This window comes from Pisolithus orientalis, assembly GCF_024613125.1.
Source record: "Pisolithus orientalis strain OTSU chromosome Unknown F5J12scaffold_22, whole genome shotgun sequence".
Classification (NCBI taxonomy): Eukaryota; Fungi; Basidiomycota; class Agaricomycetes; order Boletales; family Pisolithaceae; genus Pisolithus; species Pisolithus orientalis.
In genome coordinates, this window is record NW_026260803.1 from 280,298 (window position 1) to 298,984 (window position 18,687).

An 18,687-nucleotide genomic window follows, 5' to 3' on the forward strand; every position below is an offset into this window, starting at 1 on the left:
TAGGGACATGACGAGGCACATGATACACATGACTGCAAGAAGTCAAAAAAGGAAAGACCCCTGATGGAAGTGTAACAGTATAGAGTGGACTTGAGTCAAATGGTTCATGTGAACAAATGGCATATATTAATGTTACAAGCCAAACACATGATCTGGACATCTCCCATATAGTGTAGCAAGTACAAACCACATAGAGTAAGACAAATTCTCGAAGGTCAATTCATTTCCATGTCTTACCCCTGGAGAAGCTCTGTGCCATTGGTAACCCATGACTTGCAGTGTCAGTAATACTATCATTGCCTCACAGTGAGTTTGCTTTGTAGTGCTTGTCATGATGCACAATAATCTGCGAGGCAACTGCAGCTGTCAACAGTGGTCATGGCCATGGGTGGAGCATCAGAATGAATACAGGTCGATCTTCCAGTACTCATGAATTTACCTATGCAAAACTCTATATGCAACTCCAACTCACCCCTTTCCATTCCTTGATCAATCTAGTCATGATTTACATATGTCATATCAACCCCAAACCAGCCCGAAGTTGATCTGCCAAGTTAGCAGCCTCAGCATCCTCCCCACCAGCACCGCCATTTTCCCTCGCTTCTTCCTCCTCAGCGAGACATCGCTCACATTGACATAGTCCGAAACCCCACTCAGCGAGCCTCCTACGCCGTTCTCGAAAATTGCGACTGGGATCCGTATATGAAATCAGGAGCTCGTCTCCAGGGTTGATGTCGTTTTTAGCAACGACAGTGATACGTGAAAGTGCGTTCCGTTGATCGAGGTGACGTACGGAAGTATTCGGAGAACACGAGTGATTGAGATGGGAGTGAAGTCTGTACAGTCCTCCGTGTGCCTCAACGTCTATAGAGTTCCATGTCCGTCAGTCAACAAGTATATCAAACAAGACAACTGAGGATGGATGTACTTAAACTTATGCGACCCAGCCCCCGCAAAAATGCGTCATATCCGAAGAGCTCTTTCTGCAACGACTCAGGTATAGGCTTTCTCAAAATCTTTGCTAATTTCTTCTGCTCCAGTGCAGTTTTTGGTTCTTTGAAGGTTTGTAAATATAGCTCGAAAGCTTTTTGCCATGTTTCTCTGTCAGGTTCTACACCCTGATCGCTGCAAACGAAAGCCGATCAACCGAAGCACTCTGAGAATATCAAGAAAAACAAATGCACGAACATGAGCACACGGAACCGTTCTTCCATACCCAAGACAGCGAGACTCTGCACGACCTGTAGGTCCAGATTCAACGACTCATCGTCTGCCTGAGAAGCAAGTAGCAATCTGCTGGTGCACTGTGCCAGCGCATGTACCGCGAGCCATTCGGTTTTCCGGGCAAATGCAAGTAACGGGACAGATGCCGGATTACGAGCGGGGCATAGCAATGGATGGACTCTGTCCGATTGCATGCGACAAAGCCTGTTACAAAAGATGGCTGGACAAGAAGACGAGGACGTGGAAGCTCGACATGGCAGGTGGAGGGGAGAGTGATCCCTTATGATTGTCGAGCAGAAAGCACATGCTCTCGAGGAGACTTGCAAATCGTATATTTCCCTGCAGAGGAATTAATTGTACAGAAGACTTGGAGACCATCATGTCCCGTCACATCGCTACGAGGTTCAACTTTCAACCACTTACCACTCGGGTGCGAGTATGAACGGATCCTCTTTCCATATAACCTCCCCTTGTGATATCTTCTCCGTTGCGACGAGACCCTTGCCCTTGATCGCGTCAAAGTGCCGGACTTCAATCTTCTTGCTCCACTTGTTCACATCTAAGCCCTTGTTGAGACTGGAGGACGGGTATACTCTAGTACTCCCAGCTCGGTTTTGTTCTTTGCCGCCGTTAGCATTTTCGGATAGTGTGTTGGCGGTTCCATTGACGAGAAGCCCCTCTTCCTGCAGAATCTTGCGCACTCGTTTTTCGCTGACAGACCATGTTAAGTTCGTCTCTAGCAAGAGGGTATGTATCTTGGCCACGCCGAGACTCGGTTTTTCTCGTTTGAGGGTAATTAGGGCTGCGCGAAGTTCATCATCGGGAACGGGGTGCCTCGACATTTTGTATATTGCTCTGCAGTCCCACCCGAGATTAGCTTGGCCACAGACTGATAAAGCAATGGGGTTGAAGTTGGGACGAATCAGGCGTTGTGTCGTTGAGATGGATTCTGGATTTTGCAAGGGTCCTACTGAGACTCCGTCACTATATAGTCAAATCATGATCGTGTCTGATTGACCTGACACCAACACCCGCTGAAAATGTGCGGCAGTATCGTCCTCTATCCTTTGAAAGAAAAATTTAACTGGAAACAGGTGATCGCGTAAGTACTTCCACAGTTTCCTATCAGGCTAGGACACCCCAAAACGCGAGCAGGCCCCAATAATCTCACGAGGTGAAGAAATATGAACCCTGCGTAATGACGTAACGTACCGCACAACCGGGGACTTCTGTCCTCGAAGCTCATTGTTCGTACATACGAGGCAGACCTCCCAATATACACACGGGTGATGGAACGGAGGACACGGCGGCCGGGCAACTTAAAAATCACTGTACACGTGTGATTCTTCCTGATAAATACAAGGGCTCGATGACAATAATCCGAACTTAAGAGATACAAAGGCAAAAAAAAAAGCTGAAACCTTATCATCGTGCGCTACCCAACGGAAAAACCTACGGCTGTTACTCCGTTCTGGGTCGCTTACTCGATCGACCATCGGCAGGATCACCATCCCCGTTCTTTTCCACATCTGGTCTCGATTCCTCGTTGCTTCGTACCTGAACCACATTTTCCTGATGCTCAGGTGAGTGGGAACGTGGACCGGGTGATGGACCTGACTCGTGGCCTTGCGGTCGCTGAGCAGCCATATGTGCGGTGTTCGCTTGCGAAACGCCTCTCAGCAATTCTAATTCACTTTCGGCGCGTTGCCGAGCCATACGTTCTTCTTCCCACAACCTCCGCATCTCTTCCAGCTGGGCTTGAAGGTCGCCCATTGCCTGGTCCATCAATAGCTTCTCAAGGGTCCACTTCTCGATGTTGCGTGCTTCGTTCTCCTTGAGGTGATGAATGTATTGCACTGCGCGTGTGAGGATCGCACCCTTCGCCTTTTCACCGGAGCTATTGGGTACGATGCGCCCGAGTTCATCGATACCTTCGTTGATGTTGCCTCTGCGTCTGCGCTCAACTTCTTTCTTTGATTTAAAAACCGCATAAGTACATGCAAGAGAATGCTAACTGTCACGGGGCATACATGATTATCCTTTCTCTGGCGTGCCCATTCATCCGTCCCCATCGCAGGATTTCTACCTCCGCGGCTCGCACGGCCACCGGTCGTCGCATTAGGTTTAGCCTTTTCACCCTGGCCCCCTTCGTTCTGGACGTCGGAGATTTCCTGTGGTTGGGGCTGAGGTAATTGAGGACCTTGGACAGCAACCGCCGCAGCTGAGAGTTGACCCAAGTTAGGCGGACCACTGGGGTGAGATGATGGGCCAGGATCGCTAATGCCAGGGACTCCCGGAGCCGTCGTGTGAGGGACCGGTACTTGATGTGGTGCATGTGGTAGCTGTTGTTGATTTGCACCCTGGATAGGGAACATGCCCGCTTGTGCGAGCGCTTGAAGAGACTGTGCTGCATCTGTGGGGATATCTACCTGACCGGCGGCCTAATACAAAATATGCATTGAGTGAGGGGATGATCACGGGGGTTCACACATGCCAAGGAAAAGACGAGTAATGATCACGTGTTGCAGACACAAACCTTTTGGAATAAGCCCGGCAGGGATTTCAAGATGTTCTGCATCTCTACAGCATCAATGCGAGTCTGTTCCATCACGTCCAATAACCCCTATCTCGAACTCCCTGTTGACAAATACTAGTGCAGTGTGCGAGGAGCGACCAAGATGTCCTGAGCAGGTGCAGGTCACGGGGGAAGGAGTCGAGGTCACGAGCAAGTCACATGCCGCTGTTTATTATATTCGACGCGCGGACCAAACAAAAGTAAACTTCACTGCCACACCATGCAGACACGGTCATGTGACCGCGGGAGTCGCCGGAGAGGAGCGGATTCCGAGGCACCCCATTTTGCGGACACGGTGGTTACTGAAGTACTGAAAAGCCAAGACCTCGTGTTGCACACGCTTACTAACAGGGCGTGCCTTACCCTGCCTTAATACCGCAAGTACAGTGTTAGGCTGTCACGGGCGCCGGTGTCACTCCCTGCCGAGGCATGACAGCCAGAAGGTAAATTAAATCCTATTTTAGTTTCAGGGTGTGTAAAATAACACTGGGACACACACGAGCCCACCTTGCTACTCAGATGAGACTATCCTGGACAAGTATTGGTCTGGGTCGCCACGGGTGGCCCATCAGCGCCTTCTAATACAGCACCACATGCATTGAACCTTTTGTTTCAGTCCTTCACGTTCACACTAGTGACCACACCGTCATCCCGGACTTATGATGTAATCCGGTGACGAGATAAACATGTGTTGCACCCCTCAGGGTAGTGGTCAATCAAACGGGTTGCACAATGGACAGAGAACGGACCATCCGGGGCTGAAGCTAGCGCTGGAGTGTTAAACCATCCCATGTTTAGGGCTGCGTACTTAGTACTTTTTTCCCTTGATCCAAAAGGCAATATATACACTGATCAGTATTATTATATGTATTTCAAACGCCCAGCTAACCTGCCTCCAAACTTTTTGTTCTCCCTATGCTGTGAATATGGTGCGTGTCAGCCTGGACGACCCCCTCGCATCTGCCTTGTCACCACCTTCCAACGAAACGCCTGAGCAAAGAGCGGCCAGAGAACATGCAGAGGCTGAAGCCCGCAGGACCAGCGACGCCATCGACGAGCAAATCCGCCAGGAGAGGATCGCCCTCAAGAAGAAAAAGAAACCCATCAAGGTTCTTCTACTGGGTCAGAGCGAGAGTGGTGCGCCTCCCTTCTTCCGAGTCTCCATTCATTGTCTCACCGACCACTCCAGGAAAATCAGCTACTCTAAAGAGTTGGGTCTTCATGTCTGCTAGCAACGGCTATCGCTAATAAGCATTCAGACTTCCAGCTCCAGTACGCAAGAGACCAGTGGTTGGAAGAGCGTCTGGCATGGCGAGCTGTCATCTACCTCAACCTCGTCAGAAATGTCTTGCAGGTCCTTGACATTCTACAGCAAGCCATGTCCCTGACGAGTAGGGACAAATGCTTATCCCCTTCCCTTACAACTGCCGACGCCTCGGACTCTGAAGGAGAACACCGGTCTCACACCACGGTCTACAAGTTCACTGACAAACACCGTCTACTAAAACTCCGCCTTGCTCCCTTGCGAACTGTCCTAGTCGACCTTGAAAAACGTTTGGGTCCAGGTTCACAAGAGGTTTACGCACTCTCTCTTCCACCGTCCGATCCGCCAGAGAGGAATGTGCGAACTCGCGAGTTTGGTGTTAGCTCCAGCAACGGTTGGAGATCCATCCTGGACAAACTGCGCTCGTCCCGCGAAGCCAGCAGTCGCCCCAACTCAAAGCGAAGAGAAGCTGGTCATGACGAAATCACTGATGTCCTCGTAGGCTGCAGAGACGACATGAAAAGCCTATTGGAGGATTCGGTCATAAAGCAGATCCTCAGCCACAGGAGATCCAGGATCGAGGATTCATCTGGCTTGTAAGTACCACAGCACTACTAGCTTCATTCTTCACGTGTAACAACGTTGTAAATAAAGTTTCCTGGATGACGTTGATCGCATCGCATCACCGGATTATGAGCCGGCCGACGACGACATTGTCCGGGCACGTCTTCGGACCGTAGGCGTTCAAGAACACAGGTTTAACATGGAACTAGGTCAGTCTTTGACTTCGTCTACAGATCGACCGCCCCTAGATGCCGAAGTAGATCGTGGAAGAGAATGGGTCATGTATGACTTCGGGGGCACTAAATCTTCGGTATGTCCTCTTCCCTCCCTCATCCCCTTGACGATGACTCATGCGAACCTTTTACAGCGTGCGCTGTGGGCAGCGTTCTTCGATGACGTGGACGCCATCATCTTCCTCGCCCCAATCTCGTGTTTCAACGAGACCCTGCGGGAAGATCGCGAGGTAAACCGTCTAGAGGATAGTCTACAACTTTGGCGCACCGTATGCTCGTCTCCCATCCTTTCCAAAACGCAGATTATCCTCTTCCTTAATAAATGCGACATCCTGCATAACAAGATGAAGCGCGGTATCTCTGTAAGGGATTATGTTCCCAGCTTCGCCGACCGGAAAAACGATACGATTACGGTGATGAAATGTACGTGGCTCCATTGATGCTTCTCCCCCTTTCCGTCGCCATCAACAGCTATTGGTGATTCGACTAACGGCGGCGATCATTGGAATCTCGCAGATTTCCAGCAACATTTCAAGGATATATTCAAATCCTGTTCACCAGAACCGCGACCATTCTTTGTCCATTTTACATCAGTAATTGTAAGCCCAACATTGGCCAAACTGGGGGCTGTTAACAGACTCACTCATGGTTCTATCTTTCCAGGACACTAAAGCAACTGCAAAGACGCTGACCGTTGGTGAGTGGTGCAGCCTTTTGGTGACGAGACTTCAGCATACTTAACACCATTGCGTAGTACGGGAGTGTGTTCTTAGACAGCACCTGCAAAATGCCAGCCTCATTTTGTAGCGACAGAATATTTTCTCATTGTTGACATTATGCACATATACACGGTCTTACCATAGTTCTCCAGATTACGGGGGTGTTTATAAATCACGAATTACCCGGTACATTACTCTCAAACTGCAGCATGTAATGTCTATTTAATAAATTGATGAATCGTTGGGCGATCATGAAATAAGTGAAGGTCATCAAAGGCCAGTACTTAATGTACTAGCCTCACGTTCGCGGCGAACCAAGTCTATAGATGCCTAGTACGTATATATACTTCTCTTCGTATGTAGCTAATCACGAAGCACGACTCTGTCCGTCATCTCTGCTCCCATTCCGTAAAACCGGCGTACCTAGCCCTCGCTCAAACCGGCTCTGCTCCTCAGGGGACTGCGTTCGCGGGAATTCCTGCGTATGGGTAGTATTACTTGGCGCACTCAAGACAATCTCCGGGCCGTCTGGCTCGTCTTCGCTGTCGTGAGGGGTACCTGAGGCACCACGGTTGACGGCGCTTGTAGAATGCGAAGCGTTCCTGCGAGCTCTCCGTGCCTGGAACGTCCGGCTGGCCGTAGCGTTCGAAAACAGAGGTAATAGGTACCTCTCGTCCAACGTCTGGAACCACTTCCCATCCTCGCTTGCACCTCCCTCAGGTCCCTGACTTGCTGCCCCAGGATCTGCAGTATGCACGCCAGCATTCCCAGCCGTATTCGCCATCGGCAGAACTTCCACGTCCGAATCGAACGATTCAGACGACGCCGCGGAAAACATGTTCGTCGCTCCCGGCGATAGAGGTGGTTGCGCATGGTGATTGTAATTGCGGGGCCCATAATGCGTCCCTATCCGTGCCGCAGCACGGCTATAACCCTGCGCCTGAGAAATATACCCCGTCGGCTCATCCGTATACCTCGCTGCCCAACCACCTGAGTTGCGGCGAGCTGTCCAAGGGATGCGTCCAAGGTACTCCTCCTCGTCGCTGTCACTCGCAGCCTCATCTTCTACGCCCGTCCGAATACCAAGAATCTCGAGCATCCGTGCCGTCGTGCCCCCAAAGACGATGACAGTAAGGACAACTACAACGAGGACCGTCGTTCGTAGCGTTTGGGCATTTTCACCTTTAAATCCGGCAGCGAGTGCAACTCCGACTGCACCGCGCAAACCAGCCCAAAACAACATCATCTGATAGGAGTGGGGAAGTTCTTCGTGCCTCTGGCCGCGGAAATGTCGCACGAAAAAGTTGATCACTTCAGAAAGCGGGAAAACAGCCGCATACCGCGTAAAAACTACGGCCACCGTTGAAACAGTGATGAATAAAGGTTTGACATAGTTCGTGACACGTTCTGAGGAAGGGGGACTGGTGAAAAGTGAGAGTCCAAGATAGATGAAGATGAAGTTCTCGGAGAGTTGAGCGAGAGTCGAGAAAATGTATTTGGTGGTGCGCTGCGTTTTGTGCGACATGGTATGGTATGCGTAGTGCTTCAAGGTGATGCCACAAAACAGAAGTGACACGATGCCGGACATCGACAGACCATTGGAAAAGAAGTAGCAAGTATAGGCACAGAGTGCCACAAGACACGATTCAATGGAGGGATAATGGTTTAAGGAGGAATGTTTCAATGTCAAGGACATCGCAAGGCCAAACGTGACACCTAGAGCCATTGATACGCTGAATGAGAGTAAGAAAATACCAATCCCATGGAATATAGAAGAGAGATATATCTCAGTCCCGTGAAATTGGGACAGTGTCCTGTAAAATGGCATTTTTAATTCCCCTTTTTTGCAGACGAGACCACCAAATCAACCAATTAACACTTACTCATACATGACGATACTGACGGCATCGTTGAGCAAGCTTTCACCAAAGATGATGGTATATAGCTTGGGATCGACTTTGTACTGGTGGAAGATCGATAGGATAGTAACCGGATCCGTTGCAGAGAGTGTCGAGCCAAAGATCAGACACTCTAGCAATGAGACGTCGAGAGATTCCAGTCCCAAGAACGAGTAAATGTAGACGAGAACTCTACGCTTCAACCGGATCAGCGGGTACGAAAAAAACGTGACATGCAAGCAATGCAAACCCACCCCACGCCGACTGCGGATATCGTTGTCCCTACGAAGGCAAACACCAGGATAGACCCAAAATTCCGAAAGAAGTTCTCCTGAAAATTACAACGTTCCACAAGGGTCAAGTCCGCAGTATCCACGCAAGTTGGGGATATCTCTCACCTGTTTGAGCTCATAGCCGGAGTTTAGGATAATTGGGGGGAGGAGTAGATTAAAGAAGAGCGTGTGCTTGAAAGTCTGGAGATGAGAGAAGGTAAGTATCACGGCTTCTGAGATGCCACTCTATTATTCCGTAAGGACCGAATCATCTCCCAACTCTCCACGAGATGGATATTCCACGATCGCACCGTAGCCCATCTGGAACGCCTTAGATACTCACAAGCATTTCCCTGATCATAGTACCCGGCGCAAGACGAACGACAAGTCCAACGAACATCCCCGCAAAGATAGAAACCAGGGTTTCGTGGATAGCCCGTATCCGCCTTATTTGCAGGTAATATGATGTCCATAGCGAGACGATCAGAAGCAGGCACACGAGGAATAACGACCAGGATGAATAGTATTCCTCCTCCTCTGCTACGGGGGTGCTGGTAGGCAAGTCGGGAGAAGCTTGGACCGTTATTGACCCGAGTTCAAGAGCCATCATGCAATGATTGTGTGGGGTGGAAAAGGAACCAGAATTCAACGGCAGTAAACGGAGCAGCTACGCATATGGGGTTGTCTTGTCTGTCAAAGCGAGTCGAGGTCTGTTCCAGTGCTGTAGGCAGTTTCTTTTTGCGGCGGCAATTGGAGTACGTTCGCGTAGGCGCTTACATAATTACAACGGACCCCTGCCACCACAACCCTTGTACCAGATTCATCTTCGTTCGTTTCGTTCTATCTGAGTCCCGTTACCTGGGGCTGTATATATATTTTTCTGTCGAAGGGGGGGAACAGCCCGTAGATCTATGAATATAACTACGTGTTATCTGTATTTATTAAGTACCACGAAACAAATCTTTGCTTATGATAAGGATCTCGGCGAACACCTAGCAACATGGAAATTGGAATCCTGATAGGCGAGCGTGAAAAATGTATCATGTCCAGGGAAACGGCGAACTTCTGCTGTTGCATAAGAACTCGGGTTTCGGATCCTGGCGTAATCGGGGCCGCAGTACTAGTGCGGAAACTTGCCAAAAGTCGTATCTGCCATTCCAAATAGTGCCTCTACGATGATCTGCTTGGAGCGGGTACTCAATACATCTTCACAGACGGGAATGAAAACCACATTCCAAAAGAAACGCCAATATGTCCAGACGCTGAACAGATCGAGGAAAACCCGTCCTTGATTGTCGGACGCAATGCCAATGCCGATTCTGTGACTTGTATATACGTGTCGCTCACCTTCACAGTACTTAGCCGTTGGCATGCATCATTCAAATTCACCTGTCATTTGGTCAGATATATGAGTAGTGGTGTGCCCCCTAAAACACATCATTAAGATCTATGAAAACTCTTGTATGATATTGCGAATCACATCATCTTCTCGAAGCCCTGCCTGGCTTAGCTTTGGGCAGTCGTAGGGCCTGGGGCTTTCGACGGCCTGCCGAAAACTTCTTTTGGATATAGCGACTAATGAGTCGGAAGGTTTCTGTCGTCGGGACGGGTGGCAGCTTGTTGGTTAAAGGAATGATGCCCAATTTAGTGCTGATGCTTGGTATCTGCAGAAGCCGAGTCTGGATTAAGGAAACTGCCAAGCCCGCCGCTACGCTCAACCACAGACCCTATCCGAAGCGTCAAATTAGGGCGCTCCTATGAAAAGAGAACAGCTTACATCGGGGTATGCCGCCATGAAAGGAGTAAATGCAAAACTCATAACGCGGAACACGTTGAGTGCATGCGCCATTTCCGGTCGCGACGGATCCATATCTCGTTTTTGAAGCTAAAGTGGTCGCATGAAGTACCAAACACCGCCCGAGTGCACAGAACAACTCACACTCAACTGCACATTGGCCAACCCAGCGACCACCAGTGGCATGATGTAGTAAGGACCAGCCACTGTAAGATCAGGCAGAAACCAAACCCCGCTATCCCGTAACTGCTCCACAGGCAGCGTTACCATCCCCTTGACCCCAAGGAACAGTGCAAATTGCAAAATAATCTGTCCTAATGGTGCTCCCAAGCTCGAAAACACAGTTACACCAGCTTTTTCCGTTATCTGCTTCTTCTTCAGCAAAATTTCAAGTTTCTCTGCCTGGTCCGCCTTTTCAGCTTTCTCGTCGAGAGCTTTCATTTGGGTAGTGAATGGCCGGAGACGAGACGCGTTCCGAGTAGACATGATGGTCAATGGAATTGATGCTAGTCTCCATGCAATCGTTCCAGCCACAATGACATAGAACCATGGCATGCCGGTAGTAACATGCAGAACTTCCATGGAATACCTCACCCATCCTGCAGGCGACCACCAACTAACGAGTCCTAGGTCATAAAGACCGCCGTGTTGTAGAGGCTGTATGACGTTAGCCAGCTCGGACACGGCGGATGCGGGGTCTGTCGTCGCAGTGAGCAGGGAATCAGATGCTGGCGACGTCCGCGACTGCCTCATCCGCAGGAGTCGCAAAACTTTGCGTAGCTGTGTCGATCGAGATATTGTTGGACTCAGTCTCCAAAGGCTGGGCTGGAGGAACTGGTGACGCGGGAATCGCGGATGAGTTAGGCTCAGGTGCAGGTGACTTGGACCACCAAAAGCTGCGTGCACCCGCAACACCAGCTGGACCAGCACTGTTATTGAGCAAGGGAGAGAGCTGAAAGGCGGTCAGGCGCGTTCTTCTCGAGTGTGCTAGTACTTGCCTGGAGAGACACCCGATGAACCTGAGACCGGCGTGCAGCTAACGGGAGTAATCTAACACTTCGATGAGCACGGTAGGAGACAAGTAAGGGTCGCCAGCGTACCCATAGCTTGATGCACGCAGACCCAGTCGACCGCCCGAGCTTAGCATAGCCCGCACGACCATCTCGACTTGCCCAACCGGTTGTGTGTCCGAAAATGCTAGCAGCAACGAAAAATAGTGGTCCTGTCCCGGTATGGACCGAACCAAACCAGGTTTCTCACACCCCAGTTGAGCCGGTTTGCCTGTGAGCCTTGGCTAAACTCATGCATCAGCATCATCTGTACAGGTCAGTTGTGAGCTACTTCCTGTGTATTGGTAAACTAAAATGTACACAGAGGCCACCGCGCAAGCTCTTTCTCTGCAATAGATCTTATTGAGCTCAACGAGCTACGAGCGCGGCAGAGAACGTTCGACGGTGCATATCGTCGGACTGCACTTGCATGTCTTGGATATGCCTTGACTGTTCTCCGTCTCTTCGACGTCCGATTTTACAAGAGTGAGCTCGACCAAAAAGCTGTATGGACTTTGTGCTAACCCCTAAGTGTAAAGTCGGCATTCTCTACCTCGTACTCGCTATTCTCCTCTTCATTCTTTCCTACGTCCGCGCTCGGCACTCCAGGCATGATTTTGCTGACAGGTCATCGGAAAAGTTGAGTACGTTGTACAAGCAAGCCATCCCAACCGTTGGCCAAGAAGACGCCCGAGAGTTTGGACGTCCTTTTGTCACTGCAGGTTTCGATGTTGCTCTCATCGCAGTAGTGGTGTTTGCAGTGGAGATTGCAATACTAGCGCTCATCATCGAGCTCTGATCCCTCAGCTTACTAGCTCGCGAGTTCTATCTAAGCACTCCAAATGGCTAGGAGCCTATCAGCATTTCGGCGATGCTGAGTACAATTACCAGAAGGCGTCAGTAAACTTCCGTACTCGTATTAGAATTGCTCGAGGCTGCTCAAGACACTGAAAATGTCGCAGACACAGCGAACATGACAGGTAGTAAATCTGTGCTCTGTATTGTGCCGTTCAACAGCAAGTGAGATAGATCAGTAACGAGAAGACAATGGTAACCTGCACGAAGAATGGTTTAAATATGTAAAAGGGGTATAAAGTATTGCACGGAAATGACCATGCGCCCAACAAGATTGTGAATGTCCTGATCACAATGCAGGTAGGTATCGTATTTCCAGACGTCCCCAGGTCCTTTACTCTCTAGATAGACACTGCAGCGAATGCGGCGGCACCGAGAATCGCACTGACTGCGACGGAGACATCATGGCTGAGGGAACGTGGAGCATTGCCACTCAAAATGCTGCTAGACAGTCCGCCAGCAGCCTGAACAGCTCCGCTGAGGAAGTTGGTACCGCAGGTCGACTGGATGCTATTATACAACGCAGTTTGACCCGCCATGATGAGGCTGTTGTTGATGCCAGGGGCATAGGGGGTATTGGACTCGAAGGTAATGAAGGGCGTGAGGATATTCCTCGTGCAGCTGACGCAGAAAGTGGTCGAGTCGGTGGATGGTTCCAGGAACAAGAAGACAAGATTGGTATCTTCGTAGGTGGTGACGTTAGGAATAAGAGCCTCGGATGAATCGCGGCGGGTGACGGTACTGCCCGACTGTGTCGTATATAGGTATTGCCCCATTGACGATGGCTTGGAACCCTGCGTAACGATATCCACACTGCCGGATGCCTTCGTGTTCAGTCCGGCAGCACAGTATTTTCCGCTGTCGTCCTTTGCGCAAATAGCCTTCCTCAGCGGAGGGAGAGCATATATGGTATCGTATATTCTCTTGACGTCTTCATTGGGGGAAGATATCAATTCTTGTGTGCAAGCAGCGTAGAACGAGCTCAGCTGAGCACTGATGACATTGTCAGGGCACCCAGCTGTCACGCTAGAAGCGCAGACGTTGTTGAGCGCAGTGTTGATGTCGGAGAGTGAAGTGCTGGCATTGCCACCGGGGGTATACTGCGCAAGCGCAGAGAGTATGGGACCAGTGCAGGTGGTGAAGTTCGAACTGTCCAGCTGCGTAAGATAATTGGTGCAGCTGGTAGAGATTCCTTGGGGAATGAGTGGATTAGACTGAAGACACAGATTGTGACGATCAGCTTTTCAAATCAGTGAAAACACGTTCCTTGGAAACCGCACCGAAGATTGGGCCAGAACAGCCGTTAAGAGCACAGACAGAATGGCAAAAGCTCGCATCGCCATAAAATTTAAGCTAGCACTACGGTTTAAAGGAACGGACGAGTTCTTCTGCTCCCTGCGACGGGGTATGTGACAATGACAGTGAAGAAAACAAAACAACCTTGTGTGGTGTTGCCAGCAATATTCTCGTGAGAGCGACCCGTCAAACACCAAACAAAGACAAACATAATGGTTGGGCTTGGTAGCAGGGCTTGGTAGTAGGGCTTGGTAGTAGGGCTTATTTGTTCAGGCAACCTAGGGTTGGTATTCCCTCTGGACTTTGACTTCCATGATGTTTTTTTGACGCTCATTCCTTCTGTTTTCTCACATGGCCCTGCACAGAACCCCCTCTGAAACAAGGCCCAGGTACTGATCGCCGTTCATAGAGTGTATCACGATCGTATTGGAGCCATCAAGCCGTCCCTTGTGGAGCGCCAGCCTCTTCATGATGTGTAACCACTCTCTTGTTCTTTCTGAGGAAAGAAAGTACCCCAACCAGCTTGCCTGCACGCCACCCTCCCCTTGATCTGATGGAGAATGATGATTTGTGGCCCAGTAGGTTTGTGGGTCTTAGTCTTCTCAACATTTGTACGTCGTGCGTACACTTCATGGTTCAAATGCTCATCGGAAAACCGCTGCGAACACCGTGAACAGGGCCGGGGGGCTGATTCTTGGCCTCCCCCCTCGGCATATTTCTGACTGACCGAACGTGATTGTCCACAGTTATCACACAGATTTGCCAGACTTCATACACGTTGGACGGACCTTAGTGAGGGTCGAGATACTCCGGCGTTCGACCTGACCGAGAAGGCGGTGGTTCCGTGACGGAAGGTAATAACGAAGGAGCAGAAGACACCTTGTTATCGACCAACGTCATCGAGTACAGACGTATCGTAACGGGGTAATGCACAGAGAAGACACCGCACCCGCCTTCTTACGATGACGTAGTGGACTTGCCATCAGAAGTCCTCCCAACGATACCTACAGAGAAGACGAACCCCCTGTCTGTTCTTGCACAACCGCAGTGAAATTCTCGACTTCCTGTGCAATGCCCTATTTGTCAGGTAGGTACCTACATTGCAAGCCTTGGTTGTATCGGTAAGTTCATTAACGGGACGTCGCGCGATACGATGACGACGGGCACCCAAATCTCCGCGGATCAGATACACACTTTGCATGTGTACAGTATGACAAAGTTCCGACCCATCGCAGTTCTCCGCTGACCCACATCATTGCGGCGGTGCTGGTAGGTGTCCGGCTTCGGTCTTCGCGAATAACCCGGCGATACCCTCACTCCGATTAACGACTCATCTCAGCTGGCTACCCCTACGCGTTGACTCCCCGCAGTCGTCACATCTACATCTGACAGTAGAGATCTTCCTGCCAACTGTGTACGTTAACCTCACACAGATAAGTCATTGCTGATAAAGCTTTTTTTTCTTTCATACCACGTTGCCCGATCACATTCACAGGTCACATTCTGTCGCCACCATACGTGCACCCCGTTTATGACAGGTGTCGGAAAATTCCGTTGATTGGCTCTGTCTCAAGGCAGATAGATATATTCCAGTAATGATATGGTGGACATATATGCAATACACCGCTTCCTCTGTGGTGCACAAAATTACCCATCATGCTGTACGGAACCTTCCAGCTCTCAAGTCCCATGTGACTGGGTCCTGGTCCAGTCTTCTCTATGGGGACATTCTGCTTATCTCAGTTCGTGCTCGCTTCACCAAACGTTGCGAAGTTTACGGATGCGGTCATCTCACCCTCGCGTTCAGATTAAGTAGTACCTGAATCGTTGCATACGCACCGGTGCCTTTAACAATGCCCCTTTATACATTCCCTTCACGGTATCACCGCTGTCCTTGGCGATTCGTAGCATGCATAAAGTAATCTATTCTCGTCGGCTCCGATCGCATAGTGAATGCGACCAGGCTGGGCCCTTGGAGTGCCCAATATCGCAGTTCACATCGCTGCCACCTTGCGACCGACCGTAGTGCTAAGCTCGGTGTCTTGTAAAAACACCAGTAAGGGACCCCGCCATGGATGTGGCTCTCCCTCCTAAACATGCCTCTGAGGTCCCAAGGCAGTGCCCACTCTGCAATGCATTCCGTAATGCGTGGAGAAACCATACACATCATAGGACGAGACCTTCCATTCCGGGCTTGCCATCAGCTTTCAAAGTTAACTCCAAGGTTGCGCGCGGCGCGTCCAAGGAGGCCGTGTGTTCGCCTTTACTGGCCCAACTGTACTTAGTACACGCATGTACAAACCATGTTAGTTCCAGGCATCACTGTCTCAGCAATCGTACTATACTATAAGTAATACTGTATGCATGTACATTATTAAATAATGCTGTTTAATGGGAATGTTGGCCGTGCTAGTAACCAACGTTTACACTAACCATTCGATCGTCCTATGAGTCCGAAGTCTTGGAAACACTAAATATGCCTCCTACCCCTGGCTCATCTGTGCTCAGCGAGTTCCACCTACCAACGAACGTGCGTCTGCTTTGGAGGTACCCCTCGAATACCCAAATCCCAGACCCGTCTTCTGAAGCTGTCAGCTAAATATAAAACGGAGTGAGCACGAATAAATCACTCGCAGGGAGATTGGCATGGACTCACCGGTTTCCGCGTTAGGCTAATTAATCCGTCCGATAAGCGAACCCGCCCGATGTACTTATACGCACCCCATGCAACCTGGAACCGGCGTGGAGTCTGCCGGATGGGCGTGAGCACAACGTGCCTGGGCACGGACAAAAAGGGGCCTCTTACTTCACCAATGATGACGACATCCAAGGCGTGCCGAGCGTTCCTGCCAGACTTGGGTACGCCACTTAGGCGAAGGGGCTCGTAATCATAGCATTTCCCCGTGTTGCCATCGATAAACTGGACAGAAAGCTGTATCAGAAAGTTCGGGAGTTAGTATGACAGCTGCATCAATGCTAGTGTGCCCAGAAAACACACCGAAGGGGGTTCATCATTTCTGTCAGACGGATTCTGCAACCCGTGATTGTCCGTGGATGGGCTGGAGTCGATCGGCAAGGGAAGCCATGGAGCGAAAGAAAGAAACTCTTCCAGCCGGAATTGGATGGGCTTCCGACAGAGGAAGTCCTGGTTCTCTTCAATGCCAAAAGGGTGCGCGGCAACCGACGGCGCCACCTGGGACGCGCAAGTGTCAGCAACCGTGCACATGCATCTTCGATTACCAATTAAGCAACATACCATGTAACTCCCTTCCCAAATACCGGTAAGTAGACCAGGTAGATATGTCTCAAGCTCCTGAGCACAAGGGAAAAGATCCAGGCGCCGAGCTACGCGAGAGAAGTCTTCATCATGTATCGTGCTTCTTGATGGCCGTCGCTGTTCTTGAGAAAGATCTGAGACAGATTCGCGAGACCGACTTGGCTGGAATGAATCCGCCAGAAGCGGCGTTCTCATCGCTGTAACGGCAAAGAAATCTTCCTTCGTCGGCCCATCATTTCCTACAGCAATCGCTTCCGCCCTCGTTGCCGGAAGATGAGGGGGAACTTGGAGAGGTATTGCCTCTTTCAAAGCAAATGTCAGGAATATGGAAGATGACGAAAGACTCGGTGGAAATATCGTCAGTCCGTTGTAGAGAGTGCCATCGCTTGGCCCCTGACCGAAATAGTGAGAACGCGCAGCCTGTGTCGGGAACACATCGGTTGATCGTGAAAACTAAGAAGACAACAACGCCACTTACGTCCTCATGAAGGTGCTGTCATACTGCTGGTGAGAGAGAGATCACATGATAGCGAGCGGCTGTACTCACGAGAGGTGTGTACGTTGCGAATGGCCGTATCGAATCGAGTATCCGATTGTAGGCCTCCGGCCGCAGCGCGGAAATATCATCTGATTAGAATCATGTTCAATTAGGATCCCTACGGGCCAGGTACAGACTCACTCCGTGACAAGACCAAAGACGTCACTACAATAGCGAGTGCAACAGTTTGCTGATCACAGGAACCGGTCGCGGGACAGAGGTTCTCCAGAACGCCTAGTATCCATTGGGAAACACCAACGGAATGCAGATGCATCTCGTTGAGAGAATCACTCTCGAGAAGCATGAAATATATGCCCCAGAGGTCCGAAAGTAGGTGTTCGTGAGTCATATGAAACCGACGAATCCGGCGCAGTAAACCTGCACGCCTCCGGAGTTCCTGCGCAAGGTATGACGTTGTCTTAGCAGACTGCCCTGACTTGCGAAGATACCCCGACAGGTCGAAAGTTACGCGGAAAATGTCAGCGTATAGCTGAGGGCATGTCCGAATCGACAAGAGACGATAGAGTGTACGGGAGGTGAGGAGAAGCTGAAGTAGACTATCGAGCGACGTCAGTGGCGCGGGCTCCGCGCTAAAGAATGCGATTTGCAAGAGGACATCAAGCGGGATGCGTTCCAGAGACGACATCTTGAGTTTGGGGGGCAAGCAGCTGTCAAGGTTGGGCTGCTTTAAATACGGTGGGGACGGAAGAGAGAATGGCCAAGTGCCATCCCTAGCGTAACTTGATCACCGATGCTAGCAAGTGAGACTTTACCATTCCTGTTAGGAATCAGACTGGCTGACAAGTTCAGAACAAGTGGGAGACACACCGGTGAGATCAGATCTTGATTCACACCACGCCCCTCACTTGTTGCGCGTGCCTGGTTGGTTTTTTTTTTCATTTAGCTACTTCACACCCATCTATTCGGGAACGCAAGTGAGGGCTGCGAATGGGAGAGGGAGGTTGGGAGTTGTGAAAGAATTGACCGAAAACGCCGTCAATCAGCTCATGATTACGGTGACGTTCCTACAATAATAGCGGCAGAAGCCATATGAGCGGGAAGGCCGTGGTCAAGTCACCAATACGACATCCCGAATTCTCCTTCACGAGCATCTCGTAAAGGGAAACA

The 18,687-nt window shown here is 50.3% G+C and overlaps 8 protein-coding genes across 8 annotated transcripts; 2 read left to right on the top strand and 6 right to left on the bottom strand.

Annotated features, from left to right (window-relative positions):
- Positions 1-419: 419 nt before the first annotated feature.
- F5J12DRAFT_770682 (uncharacterized protein) lies at positions 420-2,424 on the bottom strand. Its single transcript, XM_051742245.1, has 4 exons — positions 1,648-2,424; positions 1,189-1,563; positions 929-1,125; positions 420-864 (listed from the first exon to the last, which is right to left on the bottom strand). The coding sequence occupies exons 1-4, from the start codon at positions 2,064-2,066 to the stop codon at positions 515-517; spliced, it is 1,341 nt and encodes a 446-aa protein (XP_051598440.1). The 5' UTR covers positions 2,067-2,424; the 3' UTR covers positions 420-514.
- A 102-nt stretch (positions 2,425-2,526) lies between these two features.
- On the bottom strand, positions 2,527-4,062 carry F5J12DRAFT_841743 (uncharacterized protein). The gene is made up of 3 exons (XM_051746140.1): positions 3,761-4,062; positions 3,255-3,665; positions 2,527-3,195 (listed from the first exon to the last, which is right to left on the bottom strand). Exons 1-3 carry the CDS (start codon positions 3,830-3,832, stop codon positions 2,686-2,688), a joined length of 993 nt encoding a protein of 330 aa, XP_051598441.1. The 5' UTR covers positions 3,833-4,062; the 3' UTR covers positions 2,527-2,685.
- A 585-nt stretch (positions 4,063-4,647) lies between these two features.
- Positions 4,648-6,846, top strand: F5J12DRAFT_744381 (guanine nucleotide binding protein, alpha subunit). Its single transcript, XM_051742062.1, has 8 exons — positions 4,648-4,936; positions 4,989-5,009; positions 5,059-5,659; positions 5,718-5,937; positions 5,995-6,283; positions 6,377-6,459; positions 6,524-6,557; positions 6,615-6,846. The coding sequence occupies exons 1-8, from the start codon at positions 4,726-4,728 to the stop codon at positions 6,665-6,667; spliced, it is 1,512 nt and encodes a 503-aa protein (XP_051598442.1). The 5' UTR covers positions 4,648-4,725; the 3' UTR covers positions 6,668-6,846.
- F5J12DRAFT_841757 (sodium/hydrogen exchanger) lies at positions 6,847-9,571 on the bottom strand. The gene is made up of 5 exons (XM_051746141.1): positions 9,093-9,571; positions 8,876-8,950; positions 8,732-8,808; positions 8,463-8,669; positions 6,847-8,393 (listed from the first exon to the last, which is right to left on the bottom strand). Exons 1-5 carry the CDS (start codon positions 9,357-9,359, stop codon positions 6,947-6,949), a joined length of 2,073 nt encoding a protein of 690 aa, XP_051598443.1. The 5' UTR covers positions 9,360-9,571; the 3' UTR covers positions 6,847-6,946.
- Positions 9,572-9,818: 247 nt separating this feature from the next.
- On the bottom strand, positions 9,819-11,706 carry F5J12DRAFT_948661 (60Kd inner membrane protein-domain-containing protein; the record flags this gene model as incomplete). Its single annotated transcript, XM_051749774.1, has 5 exons — positions 9,819-10,476; positions 10,527-10,634; positions 10,689-11,242; positions 11,316-11,473; positions 11,645-11,706. The coding sequence occupies 5 exons, from the start codon at positions 11,704-11,706 to the stop codon at positions 10,231-10,233; spliced, it is 1,128 nt and encodes a 375-aa protein (XP_051598444.1). The 3' UTR covers positions 9,819-10,230.
- Positions 11,707-11,836: 130 nt separating this feature from the next.
- On the top strand, positions 11,837-12,591 carry F5J12DRAFT_224405 (uncharacterized protein). The gene is made up of 3 exons (XM_051738469.1): positions 11,837-11,869; positions 11,919-12,079; positions 12,133-12,591. Exons 1-3 carry the CDS (start codon positions 11,847-11,849, stop codon positions 12,390-12,392), a joined length of 444 nt encoding a protein of 147 aa, XP_051598445.1. The 5' UTR covers positions 11,837-11,846; the 3' UTR covers positions 12,393-12,591.
- Positions 12,592-12,789: 198 nt separating this feature from the next.
- Positions 12,790-14,214, bottom strand: F5J12DRAFT_783982 (uncharacterized protein; the record flags this gene model as incomplete). The annotated part of the gene is made up of 3 exons (XM_051742964.1): positions 12,790-13,662; positions 13,729-13,843; positions 14,096-14,214. The coding sequence occupies 3 exons, from the start codon at positions 14,212-14,214 to the stop codon at positions 12,790-12,792; spliced, it is 1,107 nt and encodes a 368-aa protein (XP_051598446.1).
- A 1,800-nt stretch (positions 14,215-16,014) lies between these two features.
- F5J12DRAFT_224490 (uncharacterized protein) lies at positions 16,015-18,609 on the bottom strand. The gene is made up of 9 exons (XM_051738470.1): positions 18,388-18,609; positions 17,701-18,337; positions 17,569-17,648; positions 17,500-17,514; positions 17,001-17,441; positions 16,743-16,937; positions 16,551-16,676; positions 16,401-16,493; positions 16,015-16,339 (listed from the first exon to the last, which is right to left on the bottom strand). The coding sequence occupies exons 2-9, from the start codon at positions 18,203-18,205 to the stop codon at positions 16,190-16,192; spliced, it is 1,605 nt and encodes a 534-aa protein (XP_051598447.1). The 5' UTR covers positions 18,206-18,337; positions 18,388-18,609; the 3' UTR covers positions 16,015-16,189.
- Positions 18,610-18,687: the final 78 nt, after the last annotated feature.

Excerpts from the sequence above, each read along its gene's own strand:
- F5J12DRAFT_770682 (XM_051742245.1), bottom strand. The coding sequence starts at position 2,066 with ATGTCGAGGCACCCCGTTCCCGATGATGAACTTCGCGCAGCCCTAATT. Across the intron at positions 1,564-1,647 it reads TTCATACTCGCACCCGAGTG|GGAAATATACGATTTGCAAG; the intron begins GTAAGTGGTTGA and ends ATTCCTCTGCAG. Across the intron at positions 1,126-1,188 it reads GAACGGTTCCGTGTGCTCAT|CGATCAGGGTGTAGAACCTG; the intron begins GTTCGTGCATTT and ends TTTCGTTTGCAG.
- F5J12DRAFT_224490 (XM_051738470.1), bottom strand. The coding sequence starts at position 18,205 with ATGTCGTCTCTGGAACGCATCCCGCTTGATGTCCTCTTGCAAATCGCA. Across the intron at positions 17,649-17,700 it reads GTCTTTGGTCTTGTCACGGA|ATGATATTTCCGCGCTGCGG; the intron begins GTGAGTCTGTAC and ends GATTCTAATCAG. Across the intron at positions 16,938-17,000 it reads TTTGGGAAGGGAGTTACATG|GTGGCGCCGTCGGTTGCCGC; the intron begins GTATGTTGCTTA and ends TGCGCGTCCCAG.
- F5J12DRAFT_841743 (XM_051746140.1), bottom strand. The coding sequence starts at position 3,832 with ATGGAACAGACTCGCATTGATGCTGTAGAGATGCAGAACATCTTGAAA. Across the intron at positions 3,666-3,760 it reads TGCCGGGCTTATTCCAAAAG|GCCGCCGGTCAGGTAGATAT; the intron begins GTTTGTGTCTGC and ends ATTTTGTATTAG. Across the intron at positions 3,196-3,254 it reads GCCAGAGAAAGGATAATCAT|AAAGAAGTTGAGCGCAGACG; the intron begins GTATGCCCCGTG and ends TTTAAATCAAAG.
- F5J12DRAFT_224405 (XM_051738469.1), top strand. The coding sequence starts at position 11,847 with ATGCATCAGCATCATCTGTACAG. Across the intron at positions 11,870-11,918 it reads CATCAGCATCATCTGTACAG|AGGCCACCGCGCAAGCTCTT; the intron begins GTCAGTTGTGAG and ends AAATGTACACAG. Across the intron at positions 12,080-12,132 it reads CGACGTCCGATTTTACAAGA|TCGGCATTCTCTACCTCGTA; the intron begins GTGAGCTCGACC and ends CTAAGTGTAAAG.
- F5J12DRAFT_841757 (XM_051746141.1), bottom strand. The coding sequence starts at position 9,359 with ATGATGGCTCTTGAACTCGGGTCAATAACGGTCCAAGCTTCTCCCGAC. Across the intron at positions 8,809-8,875 it reads CCGGCTATGAGCTCAAACAG|GAGAACTTCTTTCGGAATTT; the intron begins GTGAGAGATATC and ends TGTAATTTTCAG. Across the intron at positions 8,670-8,731 it reads ATATCCGCAGTCGGCGTGGG|AGTTCTCGTCTACATTTACT; the intron begins GTGGGTTTGCAT and ends GTTGAAGCGTAG.
- F5J12DRAFT_744381 (XM_051742062.1), top strand. The coding sequence starts at position 4,726 with ATGGTGCGTGTCAGCCTGGACGACCCCCTCGCATCTGCCTTGTCACCA. Across the intron at positions 5,010-5,058 it reads AAAATCAGCTACTCTAAAGA|ACTTCCAGCTCCAGTACGCA; the intron begins GTTGGGTCTTCA and ends ATAAGCATTCAG. Across the intron at positions 5,938-5,994 it reads TCGGGGGCACTAAATCTTCG|CGTGCGCTGTGGGCAGCGTT; the intron begins GTATGTCCTCTT and ends AACCTTTTACAG.